Genomic DNA, 23965 nt, shown 5'->3' on the forward strand with positions numbered 1-23965 from the left:
GATACAAAACCCAAGAAGATCAAGGTTAGGAAATCTGTGTTAAGAGAACAAAACCCACCTTACCCAGACATACAGGAGAAGTTGTTAGTCATCTTTACAATCAAGACTGTTTAAACATATGCAACAGCATTATATAAACCTTTCTAGTATCAGGAGATAATGCCTCTTTACCCACCACTGGACAAAAGAAGCATTTGAGGCTGACCTGGAAATCCACTGTCCCATATGTCTACAAAAATAAGGACAATTAGGAAACGTTATGAATTCTAAGAAATAGGAGCTAACTGGAAACATGCTGCCAAGTGTTTCAGGATTCCACATTATGAAACACCGTGCTCACAAGAGCCCTACCTGAAAAAAATTCTCAAATCAATCATCATCAATGCTTTTCCTCTGCGTCCAAAATCTAGAACTACCCTAGTGGGCACATACCTAAGCCAGTGGGTTTAAAGAATCACTACTTGGTGATGCTCTGGGCTCGTTGAAAAATTGGTCGTTGGCAATGCTGTACTACATACACCCTGTTTGCCCAAAATGCCTCCAACTGTCCAGCGATTTTCAAACTTCAGGGTCCTTCCGTTTAACACGGAGGACACAGATTCCGGGGCCCAAGCTCCGGGAGTCTTATTCAACGTGTCTAGGGAGGGAGACCTTAAACCCTCCTTTTCCAACCGACTGCCCGGTGGATCGGAAGCCCTGTGGTCCACCACCACGGGGCACCCGAGCCTGACAAAGTTCCCCAAGGAGCGCGCCTACTTCAACCAGCAGGACGTGTCTCAGAGGAAAAATCCAGGCTTGCCGGGGCTCGGGCGTCGTGGGGAAGCGCTCCGGGAGAGGCCGGGGCGTCCCCACCGGCGACGCCCGTCCTCGAGGAAGTGAAGAGGCTATGGCGATGGCGGGGGGGGGGGGGGGGGTGAGTTCCCCGCCTTTGCAGGAAGTCCCTGCGCTTTGCTGGAGGAACAGCTGGACTCTGAAGTCCTGCGGGGCTGACTTCTGGCAGCTCTGCCGCTTCCGAAGCCGGGCGCCCTCCGCGCTCGGGCCTCGGTCTCCTGCTCCGTGCAACGGGCTCCCGCGCCGCAACCACCTCTGCCCGCCCACTCCCGGGAAAGCCTAAGCCCAAACGAAACGAACTCGGCCGGTCGCGGGCACTCCCCGGCCCGGCGACACCCGGAGTGCGCGCCCAACGCTCCCCGCCCGGCCCGGCCCTAGGGCGGCCACTCACGGGTAGGCATGATGACCCCGAGCCGCGCTCGTCGCTGCGCCGAGGCTCAGCGGGGCCGCGCCGGGCGCGCTGACCGCATCACGACGGGCCAGCCGCCCGGGCCGCGGAGGCCGGGACGAGGCTAAGGGCGAAAGGCCGAAAGACACGACGCGGACCTCCGAGACCACGCAGGCGGAGCGGGCAGCAGCGGGCCCCCGCCTGCGCAGCCCCGCGCTGGACGACGCCGGGGCGTCCCCACGCCCTGACGTCAGCACGTCGCCGACGTCCAGGCCCCGCCCCCCTGCAGGGCGGTGGCACTCGAAGGTGGGAGGGGTGGCATGGGGGGACTTGGGGACGTGCGGAAGGACTGCGCAGCGCTTTGGGCATCCTCGGACTTCGCTTTATTGTCAAAAAGGAGTGGTTTGAGTCACATTCGTTTTCACGAACCCTTATTCGAGGTGCATTAGCAACAATTATTTTCTTAGCAGTTGCACCTGTTTATGAGGTTGTAAGTTAAGCAGGATGGCGTTGAATGAATGCGTCTAGTACCCGTAGGGTTTTTCTCTTCTAAGCCCTTGAACTTGCAGTGCGTCTTTTATTCTCTGGAAGCGTGATTTATTTGAGACGTCCGGAGGTCCTCCGGGGCGGTGGCTGCGTCTGTTTTGAGAGGACAGAAAATGTAATTTCCTCTTGCTCCTCGGATGACTTTCAGAGAGATTTCATGCCTCCGGAGTTACTTTCCTCCAGAGACAGAGGTTCTGTCCACTTGACTGAGTCATTTTTCCTGACTCTCTGAATGTCACTGGTAATTGATGTGTCTATTAGTCAACGGCCTAAGCTGGTACTTGGAGCCCAGAGCCTTCAGCAACCCACATATGCTTTGCTAGTCCTTATAGGATGCGGACAGCCTATGTGGAGAAAGAAATAGGAAGCCCACAGGGGTCTCAAACGGTGTTTCTCAAAGTGACTCAGGATTGTTCCTTGTGCCTGAATCACCTGGGAATCTACTAAAAATCGAATTCCTGCCTTCCTACCTAAACCCGATGAATTACACATGAGAGTGATTCAAGTATATATTTAGCTTTGAAATTCTTTGTCTTTGAGGGTAGTGCCAACATTCTAGTTAAGAAATGATGTGCAGTATGGAGAGGAGAAAGAAGGTGAAGATAAGAGAGGGCAGGGCTTGAGGGAGTTTGTCTTGAGGTGGACTTGTGAAAAAGCAGAATTAGCAAAAAAAAAAAAAAATTGAACTAGCAAAGACCTGGACAGCTCTTAAAGAGACTAGGGGAGGGTAGAGGGCAATTTAAAGTGAGTCAGGGAAGTGGATGGGAGCAGAGTGTACAATCCATATGTAGGAGACTGTTTCTTGCTAATGGTAAAGGCCAGATTACCAAGTACTTGGTTTTCTTTCAATGCCTTGCTGCATATTTTTATCATCTGTAACATCTTTCCTGCTCCCAGATACCTTGCCCAGACTTTCAGGACACCTTTACTGTAGCAGTTTATTCACTGAATCCTAATTAAAATTTTATACGTGCTTATATTCCACCAGTGGACTGTACACATTTCAGAAAATGGCAAAAACCATATTTGGTTCCTATGTCTGTATTCCAGCCTGGCGCACAGTAGGGGGGCTTGTTGTTGTTCAGTCCTATTCAACTCTTTGCAACCCCATGGACTGCAGCACCCAGGCTTCTCTGTCCTTCACCATCTCCTGGAGCTTGCTCAAACTCATGTCCATTGAGTCAGTGATGCCATCCAACCATCTCATCCACTGTCATCCCCTTCTCCTCCTGCCTTCAGTCTTTCCCAGCATCAGGGTCTTTTCCAGTAAGTTCACTTGTCGCATCAGGTGGCTAAAGTATTGGAGCTTCAGCTTCAGTATCAATCTTCCAATGAATATTCAGGATTGATTTCCTTTAGGATTGACTGGTTTTATCTCCTTGCAGTCCAAGGGACTTTCAAGAGTCTTCTTCAACACCACAGTTCGAAAGTATCTAAAGCATATTAATTTAACAACTATGTAAATAAAATACATATTTATTCAATGGATATAAAAATAAAGCAAGTACAATAGAACTAGTTAATGAACAACTTTACATGCAAATGTGGAACTTGTCCTTTAAGAATCTAGGTTCTTTATAAGGACAATATCATTACAAGATCAGGAACAGCTTTCTATGGACCAGACAGCATGGCAGAGGAACCATGGAGGGGAGACCTCGATTTTTATACAGAAGGAAGTATTGGTGGTTGTGGAAAAGGAAGGGGCTGAATCTTACTGCATAAGCAGACTCCCTGGCATTTGCTGTCTGCTGACTTGGGAGCAAAAGTGAGGCATATGTTAGTTACGTAACTCAAAGTTTGGAGTAAGGAAACGGATGGGGCTGGAAGAGCAGGAGACAACTTGGGAAGGAAAGCTGCTTTAGGGAGGGGGTGTGAAGAGAGGATGTGAGTTTCTCTTTTACGTATTAAGCCTGAGATGACATCCAAGAGAAACATCTGAGCAAATAGATCTGAAGGCAGCTGGCATACCAGGTGGAAGGCAGGCAGAGGGATCTCAGAGAAATTTGGAAATCTTTGGCCCAGGGACAGAAGCTGAGGGCAGGAGTCAGAGAAAGCCTGCTGAGGGAGGGTGTGGAGCCAGAATGACAGAGATGGAGGAGAGCCAGAGGGCACAGTGCCCCAGAAGGCAAAGGAGGACACGCTGCTGAATGACAGACATCTCTGCTTACATTGTTCAAAAAAGATACAAGTCTCAGAGGCCCTGGATCATTTGACCCATAATGGGTTTGAGTTTTTTGGTTTTTTTAAAAACTCCCTCTTGGTCTTTTGGTTTTGTATCATTGCCAGAAATAAAGTCAGCAGCCAAAGATCCTAAGGAAGGGACAGCTGAAAGTCAGGAATAATGATAGCACAGATAACAGATCACATAACCTAAGTGTTATGCCGAAGTGTTTTCCAAGTTAGTACAGGTGGGCTTTCAGTACAGTGTTACTGAACAGACCTCCTTTCCCTATCAAATCTTCTGGGTCAGGTTCTGCCTGTGTATTACCCCTTTCCTCACCTCAATTTCTAGAGGACTGATTCTTCCACCACCTTCTTTAGTACTTGAGCTAAGGGTGTTTGCCTGTCCTGAACCTCTCGTGAATACCCTTCCTATCCACTCTGTGCCAGTGCTCCTCTCTTAAAGCCAAATTTGGACTGGTAGGAACTGGAATTTATCGATCTCTGTGTCCCCGCACCTCCCAGCTCTGATTCTTACACACTGCGTGGGGCCAACACAAAGATGAGCCTCTGCATAGATCGCTCTTCCAGAAAGAATAGTTTCCGTCCAAATGGTATTAGAAATACCATTGTCGACATCCTATCAGAATATTTGCTTATAGCCCGAATTGCTCAAAATAGCTCTGCTTTAGGTTTAGTCCAGTATTTGTTCCAATTTCTAAATCAGGCACTGAGATGATTCACTTTTAATTAGCATTCATTTGCGTATTCAAAGGTATTTGCCAGCAAATTTACAGTTTATAGGAAATAGCTGTTATTTACTTCTCCCAAAAGCTTATTCCCAAAAGGTCATAATGATGCAATTTGATGCTCTCATTGCTTAGTTTTCTTTCTCACTAAATATTTATATCAGGAGTATACCCTTCTTGTTTTGTTTCACTCCATTCTATTTCCACCATCGCCTAATAGTGACTCAGGGTTTTCCGAGGTCACTTATGTTTTATGAGGCATCAAAACACAGACTTTGGACTTAGAAAACCTGGGTTTGAATCTTTCCTTCCCTCTTACCTAGCCTTTTGAGAATTTTTGACATCTCTGGATGTAATTTTCCTCAATTTCAAGATCAAGAGAGACTTCTGTGTTGTAACATTTTATGAGTCCCCTCAAGGCAGTAGTTCTCAACCTTGACTCAACTTTGGAATCACCAGGAGAGCTTTTAAAAAATAGCCATGCCCAGATCCTACTTCCCAGATTCTGATGTAGTTTGGTCTGCAGCGTAGCCTGGGTGTGGACCTAATTTAAAAGCTCCCCAGATGTTTTATGCGCAACCAAGGTGGAGATCCATCCTCTTAGGAAAGAGGTGAAGGACTTCCCTGATGGTCCAGCGGTTAAGACCTTACCTTGCAGTGCAGGGAGTGCAGGCTCGGTCCCTAGTCAGGGAGCTTAGACCCCACATGCCTTGAGGTCAAAGACCAAAACATAAAATAGAAGCAGTATTATGACAAATTCAATAAAGACTTTAAAATGGTCCACACCAAAAAAAAGAGAGAGAGAGAAAGCAAAGACTTGAAGTACAGTGAAGCTCTACCCAGGCATGCCACACATGTCATCAGGCTATTTCTGTTGCCATTTAAGCTCATGCATTTGAGAACACAGCACACTGAATGCCAGAGTAATTTTCTCACTTCCGTCGTTGTCAAAGAGGTTGGAAACACATGAGAACAAATAAAAAGGATGAGCCTCTAATCCAGAAGGTCATTCCCAACCCCTCTCTGTGCCAACTAGGACGGCGTGCAGGCACACACTCCACGAGCCAAATGTCACCGTCATCTCTGCTTTATATAGAGAATTGCAAATGGATAGGGAGCAAAATCCTGAGATAATAAGGTTGAGTTCTTGATTAGAGCAGACAAAACAGCTGGTAACCCTTCCTTAGAAACACTATCATTTTAAACAATTAGAGAAGAGCATTATCTCCCATTGTTATTTACTAAAATACTAGCTAGCTTTAGTGTTTAACACAGGGTGTTAGAGTGGAACTCCCTAAGGAGACAGAAAAAAACTTCTTTTAAACGTAGAGGCACTGTAGGCAATGAGATCCTTTACAAGACAACTCGAATTAGATAGTATATATTGGTGTATTCTCTCTACATGAAACACACTGCTGCTGCTGCTGCTAAGTCGCTTCAGTCATGTCCGACTCTGTGCGACCCCATAGGTGGCAGCCCACCAGGCTCCCCCCTCCCTGGGATTCTCCAGGCAAGAACACTGGAGTGGGTTGCCATTTCCTTCTCCAATGCATGAAAGTGAAAAGTGAAAGTGAAGTTGCTCAGTCGTGTCTGACCCTCAGCGACCCCATGGACTGCAGCCAACCAGGCTCCTCCATCCATGGGATTTTCCAGGCAAGAGTACTGGAGTAGGGTGCCATTGCCTTCTTCGTGAAACACACTAGATGCTTAATAAATATTTGAAGAAGAGGAGAAAGAGGAACACAGAGAGAGAGAGGAAGAAGTGGGGATGATAATAAACACAAAGGACATAAAGACAAGAAGCAAACATAGATAAATAAAAGTATTAGAAGAGGTTCTTTGTGGTGTCCTGGAGAAAAGTCCTCAGATTCTTCCTTCCCCTGACTGTGCACACTCTTGCAGTTGGCTTTGGTATTCTGTTTCCCCAGTCCTGACCCTGGAGACGCTGGACTGGCTTTGCAGCTTGCTTTGGCCAATGGGACAGAGATAAACACCATGCAAGCAGAGACTTAGAAAATGTGGTGAAGCCTGGGCTCCACTGGAGGAGAGAGGGCCCAGTGATCCCACCCATTCCAGATGAGCCCACTGTAAATCAGCGAGCCCCAACTGACCCTCCAACTCCACAAAGAGTCAAGAGTGACTCTTGCCAAGACTAGCATAAGAACTGCCTAGCTGAGACCATCCCAAATTGTCAGCACACAGAGGCATGAGCTAAATAACTCCTTATTTTAAGCCACCAAATTTGAGGGTGGTTAGTTATGTGCCCCATAACCCCTATTACTAGTTAGCATTTAGCTAGCATTAGTTAGCATATGAAAGAAAGAAAACTGAGCGCCAAAGAATTGATGCTTTTGAACTGTGGTGTTGAAGACTCTTGAGAGTCCCTTGGACTGCAAGGAGATCCAACCAGTCCATCCTAAAGAAAATCAGCCCTGAATATTCATTGGAAGGACTGATGCTGAAGTTGAAACTCCAATCCTTTGGGCTACCTGATGCGAAGAGCTGACTCATTTGAAGACCCTGATGCTGAGAAAGATTGAAGGCGGGAGAAGAGGACCACAGAGGATGAGACGGTTGGATGGCATCACCGACTCAATGGACATGACTTTGAGTAGACTCCAGTGTTGAGGTCCTTTAATGGACCGGAACCTGGTGGTCCGGAGTCGACCAATAAGAAAATAGAAAGAAAGAGGCTGATATTCCTTGGTTTACACAGAAAGCCAATAAAGCCCCTGCACAGGGCTTGCTCTGTTCATGGAGGCCTCAGGCACCCTCTCGATGGGGTGACGGCACAGAGAGCCTTCTTGAGAGGGTCTTAGAAGCCCGGGCTGGAAAGTGAACTCAGAGAACTTCTGTGCTCCAGGAAATCAGCCTGAAAGAGAGAGAAAGCAAGACCCGGGGACCAAAGCTCTGATGGAGCAAAGGTGTTTTATTCAACATTGTATAGTATTTATATTGTCTTACAAGATAGCTATTTTCAGCAGAGATATTACCACATGGTTCATAAAAAGGAAGAGGGTACTTATCACCATATAGAATAACTAACGAGGGAAATGCCTGGATCCCTCAGCCCCGGGAGAGGCTTGCCTCTCCTCTTAATTCCTGAATATTCAGGAATTAATAAGGAACAGAGGATTCCTGACAGATCCAAAATAGCACACAGGAAGCCTCCTGTTTTAAATGCTTCCTGACAATTCCCCTATTTTATTATATTTGTAAAATGAAATTTGATTTGTATTCAGTTGTAGGCACTATTGTTAAAATGAATCAAGAGTAACACAAATTTGAGGTAATCCGGAAGCAAGTCCAACCATGGGACCTTCTTCCCGGGGTCGTTGGTAATTGCAAATTACGTCAAGATCAAAGACTCAAAAGGGAATCATTTCTTAAAGAGATAGAGGAATCAAGACAAGTATATAGTTTACAATTAATACAAGTTACAGAACGTAAAGTCTTATTGTAAATTTCCTATGGCTATAACAAAAGGAAGTGGGACATAGGCCTGTATAAAATATGACTGATTTTAGAAATAGTTACTTTGACCACAACTGCTCCCTGTAAAATGTCCGGTCCAAGTTCCAAGCTTTTCAGTGCTCGCCGCCCAAATGTCCCATTGTTTAGGCCCACTCTGTTTATCGAGGATGATTCGAGGAGGAGAAGCGGGTGCCATTCCACTGTCAAGACAGCCAAGAAGTCCTTTGTTATAGTAATGTTTCATTAGTAACCTTTTACATAATGTTTTTTGTTCTTTCCCCAACTCTTTCCCTAAAGTTTCAGTAGTATAAACATGGTTTACGGACAAAAAAAGGGCAGTAAATAACCCAAGCAATGTCCGAAAGTCTTCTTTTGGAGGCAAGATGAAAGCCAAGTTTGTTGGCTGATGTTTATGGATAATTTCTCTGGGCCCAGGCACAATGGAAGGACTTCATAGCCTAAATAAATGTTAATTAGTTTTCCTTCCTCCCCAGGGTGTGATGGCTCCTTCAGGTTCTAGGGAGGGGGCATATGTATAGTCTTTAGTTGAAACTATTGGTCCTCTCTCTGTCCATTCGACCACCTGTAATATGGATGTGAGAGTTGGACTGTGAAGAAGGCTAAGCGCCGAAGAATTGATGCTTTTGAACTGTGGTGTTGGAGAAGACTCTTGAGAGTCCCTTGGACTGCAAGGAGATCCAACCAGTCCATTCTGAAGGAGATCAGCCCTGGGATTTCTCTGGAAGGAATGATGCTAAAGCTGAAACTCCAGTACTTTGGCCACCTCATGCAAAGAGTTGACTCATTGGAGAAGTCTCTGTGCTGGGAGGGATTGGGGACAGGAGGAGAAAGGGACGACAGAGGATGAGATGGCTGGATGGCATCACTGACTCGATGGACGTGAGTCTGAGTGAACTCCAGGAGTTGGTGATGAACAGGGATGCCTGGCGTGCTGCGATTCATGGGGTCGCAAAGAGTCGGACACGACTGAGTGACTGATCTGATCTGATCTGATCTGAATAGATGGGAGTTGGATATTAGTCGAGGTCGAGCAGGGGGAGGTACAGGCCAAAAGACTGAGCATTGCCAGGATTCAGGACTCGGAGGCAATCCCTGTTGAGAGACCAAATTTTCAGCTCGATTAGTAAGGGTTTTTATTTGTCCCCAAGTGGGGAGATCATAGGGTGATGCTGCCAAGGGCGGTGCTTTCTGGAGATCTTTAGAGCTGACATAGCCTATATTGGAATTTTTTCTTCCTGGGGTTTTTGTTGTTTCATCTCCATTTTGAACGCCAGGGGCCACCTTGGGTCGAATCTTCCGAAGAGGTTAAAAAATTTTTTTAAATAAATAAAACTGTATTAACAATAGTTATAAGTCTAGAAAATATCTTATGTTGGAATCTAGTAAAGTCTACTTTAGATAAGGAAGACAGTAGTGAACCTTGTGTATTCTCCCTTTTTAAATTTTTTTATTTGTAACTTTAGTGTGTGATGTGTTTGTTTGACTATGTCTTCTGTCTGTGGGTTATAAGGAATACTTGTAATATGTTTAATAGAAAAATATTGTAAAAATTGTTTAAAGTGTCTAGAAATGTAGGCAGGGTATAACATGTTGTGTAGCCTCATCACGAAGAGATGTGGCCCAGATAAAAGAGGAATTTGTGTCTATACAGACGTGTAGGAAAGAAAATGGAGGAAGTCTAGGGCAATGAGTTACATCCATTTGCCATAGTTCATTAGGTTGCAAACCACGAGGATTAATACCTTGTGCAATGGGTCGAAGATGTAGGGGTCTCCAAGTAGAGCAATTACTAATAATTTCTTTAGCCTGGTGGTATGGGATTTTCCATAGCTGGAGTAGGGAGCCAGCATTGTTATGCAACAGAGCATGCTGTTCCTCTGGAGTAGCAAAGGAAACCAGTTTATCAGCTTGTTCACTATCATAAATCATGGGGCCCGAAAGACAAGAATGTGTTCAAATATATGTAATATAAATGGGAGAATAGCAGTTTCTAACAACAGATTGTAGTTCAAAAAAGAGTTGTTGAATAATAGGTTGATTAGAGTTTATGGTGGAGGTTTCTATATTTTTAAATACAAAAACAGAAAATATAGAGTCAGAGACTATATTAATGGGGTAAGGATGTAGGCAAATAACTTGAATAAATGCATATAATTCATTTTGTTGAGCAGAATGAAATTTAGTATAAAAGGCTTTATATTCCTTAAGAGACCAGAATGAAGCTTTGGCATTTTTAGTCCCATCTATATAAAAAACCTCAGCCTGTGGTATAGGCTGTGAGCTGATAATGCAAGAAATAATAAATTCAGTATTTTTGAAGAAATTCCACAGCTTACCAGAAGGATAATGAAATGAAATTTCTCCAAAATATTCCAGATATGCCAATTTTGTGGAATAGTGGTAGGTGATGGGATTCCTGGTTGTAATGCACCCATAGGTTTCATAGATGAATTAACTTTTCTAAGGTCTGTTAGGAGACACCATTTTTAGATTTCTTTTTTTATAACAAAGATAGGAGAGTTCCAAGGAGAACAAGATTCTTCAATATGCTTTAATTCTAGTTGTGTATCTATAAGTTTCTTCAGTTCAGTTGCTCAGTCGTGTCCGACTCTTTGCGACCATATGAATCACAGCACACCAGGCCTCCCTGTCCATCATCTTCTCCAGGAGTTCACTCAAACTCACGTCCATCAAGTCGGTGATGCCATCAAGCCATCTCATGCTCTGTCGTCCCCTTCTCTTCCTGCCCCCAATCCCTCTCAGGATCAGAGTCTTTTCCAATGAGTCAACTCTTTGCGTGAGGTGGCCAAAGTACTGGAGTTTCAGCTTTAGCATCATTCCTTCCAAAGAACACCCAGGGCTGATCTCCTTCAGAATGGACTGGTTGGATCTCCTTGCAGTTCAAGGGACTCTCAAGAGTCTTCTCCAACATGACAGTTCAAACACATCAATTCTTTGGCACTCAGCTTTCTTCACAGTCCAACTCTCGCATCTATACATGACCACTGGAAAAACCATAGCCTTGACTAGATGGACCTTTGTTGGCAAAGTAATGTCTCTGCTTTTGAATATGCTATCTAGGTTGGTCATAACTTTCCTTCCAAGGAGTAAGCGTCTTTTAATTTCATGGCTGCAGTCACCATCTGCAGTGATTTTGGAGCCCCAAAAAATAAAGTCTGACACTGTTTCCACTGTTTCCCCATCTATTTCCCATGAAGTGATGGGACCAGATGCTATGATCTTCGTTTTCTGAATGTTGAGCTTCAAGCCAACTTTTTCACTCTCCTCTTTCACTTTCATCAAGAGGCCTTTTAGTTGCTCTTCACTTTCTGCCATAAGGGTGGTGTCATCTGCATATCTGAGGTTATTGATATTTCTCCCGGCAATCTTGATTCCAGACTGTGCTTCTTCAAGCCCAGCGTTTCTCATGATGTACTCTGCATAAGTTTCTTGCTGCTGCTGCTGCTAAGTTGCTTCAGTCGTGTCTGACTCTGTGCGACCCCATAGATGGCAGCCCACCAGGCTCCCCCGTCCCTGGGATTCTCCAGGCAAGAACACTGGAGTGGGTTGCCATTTCCTTCTCCAATGAATGAAAGTGAAAAGTGAAAGTGAAGTCACTCAGTCGTGTCTGACTCCTAGTGACCCCATGGACTGCAGGCTACCAGGCTCCTCCATCCATGGGATTTTCCAGGCAAGAGTACTGGAGTGGGGTGCCATTGCCTTCTCCGGCATAAGTTTCTTCAGTTCAGTTCAGTTCAGTCGCTCAGTCGTGTCCGACTCTTTGCGACTCCATGAATCGCAGGATGCCAGGCCTCCCTGTCCATCACCAATTCCTGGAGTTCACTCAGACTCACGTCCATCGCGTCAGTGATGCCATCCAGCCATCTCATCCTCTGTCGTCCCCTTCTCCTCCTGCCCCCAATCCCTCCCAGCATCAGAGTTTTTTCCAGTGAATAAATTTCTGAGCCACCTGTAATTACTCTTTCTCATGTGATGGGCCACGGCTCTGTCCAAATAGGTTCGTCATTCTTCCAAGTTATTTTAATAAGTGTATTGTTTTTTAAATGTGCAGTGGCCCCTAGGAAAAATGTGGAATGTATATCTAAGTTTGTCATATCTTATATCTTTTTATTAAAAGCATATATCTTACCTTTTTTAGCAACTATGAAGTGTCTTGTATATTAGCATTTTATAGATTGGTGAATATATTTATTATATCATATTATAATATATATTTATTATATATATAAATATATTATACATTATATAATATATTTATTAATAGTTAAAAATCTCTTTAGTTTTCTGTAAGAAAAACTTTTTGTAAGAGGAAGTTAATATTTAGTAACTAATGTTTTAAAATCTTATTTTATTTGGAAATGACCTAGCTATTTAATAAACTTTTATTATTTAGTTTAGTACAACTCTAGAAATTTAAGTTATTTCAATCTTAAGAGATTATTTTAGATTATAATAATAGATTATTCTATTAAAATATAATTATTTATAATAGAGTTTATCTAAAAGTTTTCATCTCATTTATATATTTATATATATATATACATATATATATATATGTAAAGAGTTATCTTTTTGTTGACAAATTTAGTTTACCTTGCTTCTGCTGCTGCTGCCAAGTCACTTCAGTCATGTCCAACTCTGTGCGACCCCATAGACGGCAGCCCACCAGGCTGTACCATCCCTGGGATTCTCCAGGCAAGAACACTGGAGTGGGTTGCCATTTCCTTCTCCAATGCATGAAAGTGAAAAGTGAAAGTGAAGTCGCTCAATAAGTGTCTGACTCTTAGCGACCCCATGGACTGCAACCCACCAGGCTCCTCCATCCATGGGATTTTCCAGGCAAGAGTACTGGAGTGGGCTGCCATTTCCTTCTCCAATGCGTAAAAGTGAAAAGTGAAAGTGAAGTCGCTCAATAAGTGTCTGACTCTTAGCGACCCCATGCACTGCAGCCTACCAGCCTCCTCCGTCCATGGTATTTTCCAGGCAAGAGTACTGGGTTGCCATTGCCTTCTCCGAAATATTTCTTTGAGCCCATGTTTTGAGGGGGGGAGGGCGAAGCAAGAATACTGGAGTGGGTTGCTATTCCCTTCTCCAGGAGATCTTCCCGACCCAGGGATTGAACCCAGGTCTCCCGTGTTGTAGGCAGACACTTTACTGTCTGAGCCACCATGGAAGTCCAGTTTACCTTAAACCTAGGCATAATAAAAGTATTATATAATGTTGATGACTTAAGACATGTCTTAATTAGATTAGCAAAAAATTATATTTCAATTATATTTATATTTAAATAAACCTTATATTTAATATGAAATATTTTTTAGTTATGTGAATTTAAATGTAGATAGAGCTCATTAACTTCCTATTATCTAAAAACAAAGCTGGTATATCGACAGCAGTTATGCCGGATGTTGAGGGTTTGAGGGAAAAGATGGAATTTGCCCCTGGTTTTTGATGAAAGGGACCTGGGGGGGGTCCCCTGCTTGGAGTTTCCTGGAATAGGTTTTCTTTCAATGTCAAATTTAGACTTACAATCTTTGGCCCAATGCATTCCTCTACAGTAACGAGGGAAGATTTTTGGAGGTTTTTTATTTTTTCCTTTTTTTTTTTTTTTTTAGCTTTCTTAGGGCAGTCCCTTTTTAAATGGTTCTATTTCCACATGTAAAGCATCCTTCACTTCCCTTTCTTAAGTAGGTAACCATTGTTTCAGCTAGCATTTGCATCTTTTGAGTTTCTAATCCTAGATTGTGACAAGCCTTCAAATAATCAATAATAGTCCCTGTCTCACAAATTGGAGCTATAGCTTTTTGACATTCCTGATTTGCATTGTCATAAGCAAGTAATTTCTCTAGTTGCCTTTTGGCTTTTTCTCCAATTACAGTACGGAAAACAGCAGTTTGTAATCTAGCTAAAAAATCAGCATACATTTCATTAGGTCCCTGAACTTTAAATAAGTCATGAAGTAAAGTAGAAAAGTGATGGGGCTTTCCAGCTGTTTTACCCTTGTCTTAATACTTACCGGCCTCAGTAGGCCCAGGGGTCACTCCGTCCGAATCTGCATACATGTACCAAGTCCCTATTCAGGTGCCACTTGTTGAGGTCCTTTAATGGACTGGAACCTGGTGGTCCAGAGTCGACCAATAAGAAAGTAAAGGAGAGAGAAAGAGGCTGATATTCCTTGGTTTACGCAGAAAGCCAATAAAGCCCCTGCACGGGGCTTGCTCTGTTCACGGAGGCCTCAGGAGCCCTCTTGATGGGGCGAAGGCACAGAGAGGTTTCTCGAGAAGGTCTTAGAAGCCTGGGCAGGAAAGTGAACTCAGAGAGCCTCTGTGCTCCAGAAAATCAGCCTGAAAAAGAGAGAGAGAGAGAAAGAGAGAGAAAGCTCTCTCGGACACGGGGACACAGGGACCGAAGCTCTGATGGAGCAAAGGTGTTTTATTCAACATTGTGTAGGTATTTATACTGTCTTACAAGATAGCTATTTTCAGCAGAGATATTACCATATGGTTCATAAACAGGAAGAGGGTACTTATCACCATATAGAAAAACTAAAGAAGGAAATTATCTGGATCCCTCAGCCTGGGGAGAGGCTTCCTCTCCTCTTAATTCCTGAATATTCAGGAATTGATAAGGAATGGAGGACTCCTGACAGATCCAAAATCGCACACAGGAAGCCTCCTGTTAAATGCTTCCTGACACTCCAGGAGTTGGTGATGGACAGGGAGGCCTGGTGTGTTGTGGTCCATGGTGTTGCAAAGGGTCGGACACGACTGAGCGACTAAACTGAACTGAACTAAACTGAGTTAGCACATAGCTAACATCCTTTGCTGTTGTAAAGTCACTAAGTCATGTCCGACTCTTTGAGACCCTGTGGACGGCAGCACACCAGGCTTCCCTGTCCTTCATTACCTCCTGGAGTTTACTCAGACTCATGTCTACTGAGTCAGTGATGCCATCCAACCATCTCATCCTTTCTCACCCCCTTCTCCTGCCTTCAGTCTTTCCCAGCATTAGGGTCTTTTCCTATGGGTTGGCTCTTATCAGGTGGCCAAAGTATTGGAGCTTCAGCTTTAGCATCAGTCCTTCCAGTGAATATTCAGGGTTGATTTCATTTAAGATTGACTGGTTTGATCTCTTTGCAGTCCAAGGGACTCTCAAGAGTCTTCTCCAGCACTACAGTTCAAAAGCATCAATTCTTTGGCACTCAGCCTTCTTTATTGTCCAACTCTCACATCTGTACATGACTACTGAAAAAACCATAAAATTAATCACAGGAGGTATAACTTTTCATGATCTTAGTATGTACCCAGTATTGTACCATGTGCCTTACATGTATTTTCTGACAAAATGCTCACAAAACCCCTGAGTAGAAAAGCATGAGTATCCCACATTGATTTTAATAGAAGACTGAAGCTTGGGGAGATTAAATAGGTCTCAAAAGTCATACGGGCACGTAAATGGCGCTGGAATTTGAACTCAAGTCTGTCTATACCAAACCCAAGCTCTTAACTACAGGCAGTACAGAGTCAGCTGAAGAACAGATCAGAGACTCAATAGGAGATGTAAGGGGAGACTCTGTGGAGTTAGAGTTTGTTTTGTGGAAAAAATTGTCAAGCCCTCCAGGAGAGGAGTCATGTTTTCCAACTATTTCAACAACTTTAAGGGAAGCCAAGAGATCTTGTATTGATTCTTTTCCCATGGGGTGGAAGATGAATTACAGTCATGGTTTAGTTTACTCTTACTTAAATTGTTTACCATCTGAGCCACCAGGGAAGCCCTCCTCTTAAGAAAGAAATGAACAATTCTTATATGATTGATGTTTTCAAATAAGTTCTACCTATATCGGTGTTCAAGCTGGATTTAGAAAAGGCAGAGGAACCAGAGATCAAATTGCCAACATCTGCTGGATCATTGAAAAAGCAAGAGTGTTCCAGAAAAACATCTACTTTTGTTTTATTGACTATACCAAAGCCTTTGACTGTGTGGGTCACAACAAACTGTGGAAAATTCTTCAAGAGATGGGAATACCAGACCACTTGACCTGCCTCCTGAGAAATCTGTATGCAGGTCAGGAAGCAACAGTTAGAACTGGACATGGAACAACAGACTGGTTCCAAATCGGGAAAGGAGTACGTCAAGGCTGTATATTGTCATGCTGCTTATTTAACTTATATGCAGAGTACATCATGAGAAATGCCAGGCTGGATGAAGCACAAGCTTGAGTCAAGATTGCCAGGAGAAATATCAATAACCTCAGATAAGTAGATGACACCACCTTTATGGCAGAAAGCGAGGAAAGACTAAAGAGCCTCTTGATGAAAGTGAAAGAAGAGAGTGAAAAATTTGGCTTAAAAGTCAACATTCAGAAAATTAAGATCATGGCATCTGGTCCCATCACTTCATGGAAAATAGATGGAGAAACAATGGAAACAGTGAGAAACTTTATTTTTGGGGGCTCCAAAATGACTGCAGATGGTGACTTCAGCCATGATATTAAAAGATGCTTGCTCTCTGGAAGAAAAGCTATGAACAACCTAGACAGCATATAAAAAGCAGAGGCATTACTTTGCCAACAAAAGTTTGTCTAGTCAAAGCTATGGTTTTTCCAAGAGTCGTGAATGGATGTGAGAGTTGGACCATAAAGAAAGCTGAACGCTGAAGAATTGATGCTTTTGAACTGTGGTGTTGGAGAAGACTCCTGAGAGTCCCTTGGACTGCAAGGAGATCCAACCAGTCCATTCTGAAGGAGATCAGCCCTGGGATTCCTTTGGAAGGAATGATGCTAAAGCTGAAACTCCAATACTTTGGCCACCTGATGTGAAGAGCCGACTCATTTGAAAAGACCCTGATGCTTGGAAAGACTGAATGCAAGAGGAGAAGGGGACGACAAAGGATGAGATGGTTGGATGGCACCATCGACTCGATGAACATGAGTTTGAGTAAGCTCCAGAAGTTGGTGATGGACAGGGAAGCCTGGCGTGCTGCAGTCCATGGGGTCTTAAAGAGTTGGACACGACTGAGTGACTGAACTGAACTGATATCGGTGTTCATCTTTCTCAGAAAAATGTTTTAAAATGTTGCATTCGATGGGATATGCAATGCATATAAAGTTCCTATGAGAAATCTTCATCCATAGACTGTGCCATTATGGTCTTTTAAGGGAGTGACTAAGTGGGGCTGTGGGGAGATTGTGCAGGCAAGAGAGAGAGCTGCCTATTAAATGTGCCTCAAGGACTTCCCTGGTGGTCCAGTGGCTAAGACTCCATGCTCCCAGTGCAGGGAGCCAGGGTTCAGCCTGGATCAGGGAACTAGATAGATCCTACATTCTGCACCTAAGAGTTCACGTGCCATAACTAAGACCCAGCACTGTCAAATAAATACATAAAATATTTAAATTTGCTTCCAATAAGCTAATAGCATTGGTTAAATAATATTGTTGTTATTCACTTGCTCAGTCAATGTCTGACCTCTGAGACCCCATAGACTGCAGCATGCCAGGCTTCCCTGTCCTTCAGCATCTCCGGGAGCTTGCTCAAACTTATGTTCATTGAGTTGGTGATGCATTCCAACCACCTCGTCCTCTGTTGTCCCCTTCTCCTCCTGCCTTCAGTCTTTCCCTGCATCACGGTCTTTTCTAATGAGTTGACTCTTCGCATCAGGTGACAAAAGTATTGGAGTCTCAGTTTCAGCATCAGTCCTACCAATTATTATTCAGTGCTGATTTCCTTTAGGATGGACTGGTTGGGTCTCCTTGCAGTCCAAGGAATCCTCTAGAGTCTTCTCCAACACTACAGTTCGAAAGCATCAATTCTTTGGTGTTCAGCCTTCTTTATGGTCCAACTCTCACATCCACACATGACTACTGGGAAAACTATAAAGTAAATAATATTACTGCTAATATTACCTTAAATCATGAATGTGGGAGGGGGTGTGGTGTGATGTGGTTAGTTAGTCATTAGAAATGAAGGCAGAACATTTTATGCCTTTAAAGAAGAAACCCCATTACAAACAAACGTACTATATCCACCAAAATGAGGGAAGAGAGCGGCAGATCTGCTTGGACAAAAAAACAAAAAAATCTCACAAGCAGGGGGCTGAAACCAGTGTCAGTGAGATTGTTGCAGAAACCAGTACTGGAGAAACCAAGCACCACACTCGGAGAGTTGGAGAACTCAGGTTTATTATCCTGGCGGGCCCGGAGGAGTTAACACTCCAAGCTGTGAGCCCTGAACAAAGGGGTTGCAGAGTTTTTATACACCAACAGACATGATTAAGCAGGTTTGCAGGGGTTGGGCAATTATAAACAGCAGGACAAGGGTGAGTGAGATAAGCTCAAGTTCCTAGTATTGTGAGTCCCCACTTTCTGAGACCTATGTGATCCAGACTTTGCAAGGAGCAAGGTGAGTTACAGAGGCAGAAAGAGAAGAAGGTTATGTAAAATTTTAACTTATCCTCTTCAACATCAGAAGTTCTGAATGTCATGTGTGTGACGTTGTTTTTGGAGAAGGCAATGGCACCCCACTCCAGTACTCTTGCCTGGAAAATCCCATGGATGGAGGAGCCTCGTGGACTGCAGTCCATGGGGTCGCTAAGAGTCGGACACAACTGAGCGACTTCACTTTCACTTTTCACTTTCATGCATTGGAGAAGGAAATGGCAACCCACTCCAGTGTTCTTGCCTGGGGAATCCCAGGGATGGGGGAGCCTGGTGGGCTGCCGTCTATGGGGTCGCACAGAGTCGGACACGACTGAAGCGACTTAGCAGCAGTAGCAGCAGCAAAGGAGCAGTATTGTGGATATCACTTTTCATGGTCTGTTAGATTTCTTTGTGTCTTGAATTTTCTTCTTCAACATTAAGTCTAAAAGAAGAATTAGACCTAACCCAGCATTTTAGAGGGCTTCACAGGTGGCTAACTACTAAAGAATCCGCCTGCCAATAGAGGAGCTTCAGGAGACATGGGTTCGATCACTGGGTTGGGAAGATCCCCTGGAGGAGGAAATGACAACCCACTACAGTATTCTTGCCGGGATAATCCCATGGACAGAGGAGTTTGGTGGGCTACAGTCCATCGTGTCTCAAAAGGTAGGATGTGACTGAAGGGACTGAGCATGCACAGCATTTTAGGCTTTGGACCCCTGTCTTGTTCCCTCCTTTTCCCCAACCCTTCAGTTTAGTTCAGGCGCTCAGTCATGTCCGACTCTTTGTGACCCCATGAATCGCAGCACGCCGGGCCTCCCTGTCCATCACCAACTCCTGGAGTTCACTCAGACTCACGTCCATCGAGTCAGTGATGCCATCCAGCCATCTCATCCTCTGTCGTCCCCTTCTCCTCCTGCCCCCAATCCCTCCCAGCATCAGAGTCTTTTCCAGTGAGTCAACTCTTCGAATGAGGTGGCCAAAGTACTGGAGTTTCAGCTTTAGCATCATTCCTTCCAAAGAAATCCCAGGGCTGATCTCCTTCAGAATGGACTGGTTGGATCTCCTTGCAGTCCAAGGGACTCTCATGAGTCTTCTCCAACACCACAGTTCAAAAGCATCAATTCTTTGGTTCTCAGCTGTCTTTATAGTCCAACTCTCACATCCATACATGACTACTGGAAAAACAATAGCTTTGACTAGATGGACCTTTGTTGGTAATGTCTCTGCTTTTTAATATGCTGTCTAGGTTGGTCATAGCTTTTCTTCCAAGGAGTAAGCGTCTTTTAATTTCATGGCTGCAGTCACCATCTGCAGTGATTTTGGAGCCCAGAAAAATAAAGTCTGACACTGTTTCCACTCTTTCCCCATCTATTTCCCATGAAGAGATGGGACCAGTTGCCATTATCTTAGTTTTCTGAATATTGAGCTTTAAGCCAACTTTTTCACTTTCCTCTTTCACTTTCATCAAGAGGCTCTTTAGTTCTTCTTCACTTTCTGCCATAAGGGTGGTGTCATCTGCATATCTGAGGTTATTGATATTTCTCCTGGCAATCTTGATTCAAGCTTGTGCTTCATCCAGCCTGGCATTTCACATGATGTACTCTGCATAGAAATTAAATAAGCAGCGTGACAATATACAGCCTTGACGTACTCCTTTCCCGATTTGGAAGCAGTCTGTTTTTCCATGTCCAGTTCTAACTGTTGATTCTTGACCTGCATATAAATTTCTCAGGAGGCAGGTCAGGTGGTCTGGTATTCCCATCTCTTGAAGAACTTTCCACAGTTTGTTGTGATCCACACAGTCAAAGGCTTTGGCATAGTCAATAAAGCAGAAATAGATGTTTTTCTGGAACTCTCTTGGTTTTTTGATAATCCAGTGGATGTTGGCAATTTGATCTCTGGTTCTTCTGCCTTTTCTAAATCCAGTTTGAACATCTGGAAGTTCATGGTTCATGTACTGTTGAAGCCTGGCTTGGAGAATTTTGAGCATTATTTTGTTAGCGTGTGACATGAGTGCAATTGTGTGGTAGTTTGAGCATTCTTTGGCATTACCTTTCTTTGGGACTGGAATGAAAACTGACCTTTTCCAGTCCTGTGGGCACTGCTGAGTTTTCCAAATTTGCTGGCATATTGAGAGCAGCATGATCTTTTAGGATTTGAAATAGCTCAACTGGAATTCCATCACCTCCACTAGCTTTGTTCGTGGTGATGTTTTCTTTCTAAGGCCCACTTGACTTCACATTTTAGGATGTCTGGCTCTAGGTGAGTGATCACACCATCATGATTATCTGTGTCATGAAGATCTTTTTTGTATAGTTCTTATGTGTATTCTTGCCACCTCTTCTTAATATCTTCTACTTCTGTTAGATCCCTACCATTTCTGTCCTTTATTGAGCCCATCTTTGCATGAAATGTTCCCTTGGTATCTCTAATTTTCTTGAAGAGATCTCTAGTCTTTCCCATTCTATTGTTTTCTTCTATTTCTTTGCATTGATCGCTGAGCAAGGCTTTCTTATCTCTCCTTGCTATTCTTTGAAACTCTGCATTCAACTGGGTATATCTTTCCATTTCTCCTTTGCCTTTCATTTCTTTTCTTTTCATAGCTATTTGTAGGGCCTCATCTGACAATCATTTTGCCTTTTTGCATTTCTTTTTCTTGGGGTTGGTCTTGATCCCTGTCTCCTGTACAATGTCATGAACCTCCATCCATAGTTCTTCAGGCACTCTGTCTATCAGATCTAATCCCTTGAATCTATTTGTCACTTCCATTGTATAATCATAAGGGATTTGACTTAGGTCATACCTGAATGGTCTAGTGGTTTTCCCTACTTTCTTCAATTTAAGTCTGAATTTGCCCATAAGGTGTTCATGATCTGAGCCACAGTCAGCTCCTGGTCTTGTTTTTCTGACCGTATAGAGCTTCTCCCTCTTTGGCTGCAAAGAATATAATCAATCTGATTTGATTATATTCTATGTATTGACCATCTGGTGATGTCCACGTGTGGAGGCTTCTTTTGTGTTGTTGGTAGAGGGTGTTTGCTATGACCAGTGCGTTCTCTTGGCAAAACTCTATTAGCCTTTGTCCTGCTTCATTCTGTACTCCAAGGCCAAATGCTTTTCATTATCACCATGTAAATATAGATGAGAATCAAATCAAGGTTTCTATTATCACTATTGTAAACAATGTCAGTGATAAAATGGTATGAAAAAGTCTTCCGTTGGTCTAAGTTCTATTCAATTCCTGTGGTTACTGTGAGCTCTAATCATTTACAGGTGATGTAATTTGTATTAGTTATCATGTAACAAGTGTAATATTCTCTGTGAAAGTCACTTTGAAGAACTCCCAATCATAAAACTGAGCCTTGATGCATATGGATATAGCTGTTTTAAATTTTTTTAAAAATGCAGACTCATTCTGAACTCACTGTCAAGTGAGAGCAGTTCTGACTTGTCCCAGCTCTCTTCTGCTTTGGTTCTTGTCTACAGATTCTATGGCACAAGATAACCCTGCAATTAAATAGTTGAATTGAAATTAACAACGTTAGTCCTGTGATTGTGAAAAAAAAAAAAAAAAGGGAAACGAACTACTTTAGTTTTATGGGGTGACTTGGAGTTTTTATTTGTTTAAATTTCAAGACAGTGAGCTGCAATACATATTATTGCCAAGAAGTACAAATTTTAGTTCATAAATAAACTGGTTTATGGGTTTCAAACAATAATTTGAAAAATCTTTACTTTAAATTATTTGCTGTAAAAGTAAATACTCAATATTGCATTTAATTTTTGTTGATTATGACAGGGTTACTAAAAACGTTTTTGATGTATAGAGGAAAGGATTGTTTTAAAAGGATTTGTTTCAGGTGACAAACATGAGGTACCACTGGGTTTCTTAAAGATGGGTATCTGCCCAATAACAGTCAATCTGTGGGCAGTGCAACACCTCCATCCAGACAAGGACCCTGGGAACACTGTGTCCTAGATCGGTCCATCTTTTCATCCAGAATTTTAACTGTTGATAATGGGAAAAAGCCAAAAGTTAGCTCCTTAAGCATAAGTGAGCAGCCTATGTGAGGTGTCATGGCAAGATGAGGAAAGGACCGAGTATTAAAGCTTAGAGCTGAGTAACATCCCCCCTCAATCCTGCCAGCTTTGTGGTGGTTTTGACGAGAAGTCATGAGCAAGTATCTTACAAAGAGCAAGGGGAGCTTCAGAGGACAATGGTGAGGGCTTCCAAGTCCAGCTTCCCTTTTTATGTGAAAAATTTCCCTCCCATTGTTGACCTCAGAGGATTTGGGTTTTGCCTTTTTGAGGAAGAAGGCGATCTTACTAATTTATAAAAATCTCCAGTGGGGAAAGGAGTAGGTTCTTGAGTTTGATGATGAGCGACTGATCACTAGTAACAGTGAAAGTGAAAGTCTCTCAGTTGTGTTGGTTTCTTTGCAATCCCATGGACTATACAGTCCCTGGAATTCTCCAGGCCAGAACACTGGCAGCTGTTTCCTTCTCCAGGGGATCTTCCCAACCCAGGGATCGAACCCAGGTCTCCCACATTGCAAGAAGATTCTTTACCAGCTGAGCCACCAGAGAAGGCAAAGAATACTGGAGTGGGTAGCCTATCCCTTCTCCAGTGGATTGAGCAGTTTATATACAGATGAGAAATTCGGTGGGGAGGAAAGAAGGCTACAGGAATAGAGGAAGCAAAATGAAGAGGGAATCTACTTTCCCAAAGAAGGGATTTGTTGGCCAAAGAAAACCCCAGTGATTCATGAAATGTGGCAAGTAGAATTCCCCTTTTGCTATTAAACTTTCTTTCAAGCTAATTGTCCAAAACCATGCTAAATTTTATACTCTTTTAAATGGCAGCAGAGAGGGAAAGCTTGGTGGGATGCAGAAGTCTGAACATAAGGGACCATCAGATGACTCAGATAAACAAACACAGCATGAAGAATGAGCTGGCGGGGGAGGGAGAAGACAGAGAAAAATGACTTCAATTTCTGTTGACATAATTGTTTATTCACCATGGTGGCAAAGTAATACCATTTTACATAACTGAACAGGTTCCACAGTTTAGACATTTAATAAATCAATTTTTAAATTACTGAACTTATTTGCAAAATTTTAAATAAATAACCCTCTGTGGTTATTTACTCTAATGTGCAATAACATTGTTCTTACCATAACCTGACCTGCTTTTCTTGGTTTATAACTGTGCTTACAATAAAATAAAGCATATCTTTCCAATCACATTAAGATATATTTACTTAATTCATTTGGTATAATTTTCCATAAACAGAATGCAGTTTCTAAATGCTGTTTTAAAGATCCAGAGAAGTGGAAAATAGTTTTGATTGCATT

The 23965-nt window shown here is 43.1% G+C and overlaps 1 protein-coding gene across 2 annotated transcripts in view; it reads right to left on the reverse strand.

Moving 5' to 3' along the window:
* Positions 1-1477, reverse strand: part of EFR3A (EFR3 homolog A) — an 86580-nt gene extending 85103 nt beyond the window's left edge. The window contains exon 1 of one of the 2 annotated variants that reach the window (XM_061438573.1): positions 1223-1477. In XM_061438573.1, the coding sequence (XP_061294557.1) occupies positions 1223-1232 (10 nt within the window). In that variant the 5' untranslated portion in view covers positions 1233-1477. The remainder of the gene's footprint in view (positions 1-1222) is intronic. The other variant, XM_061438574.1, reaches the window with a different exon arrangement.
* Positions 1478-23965: the final 22488 nt, after the last annotated feature.

The sequence above is a fragment of the Bos javanicus genome, chromosome 14 (assembly GCF_032452875.1).
Source record: "Bos javanicus breed banteng chromosome 14, ARS-OSU_banteng_1.0, whole genome shotgun sequence".
Taxonomy (NCBI): domain Eukaryota; kingdom Metazoa; phylum Chordata; class Mammalia; order Artiodactyla; family Bovidae; genus Bos; species Bos javanicus.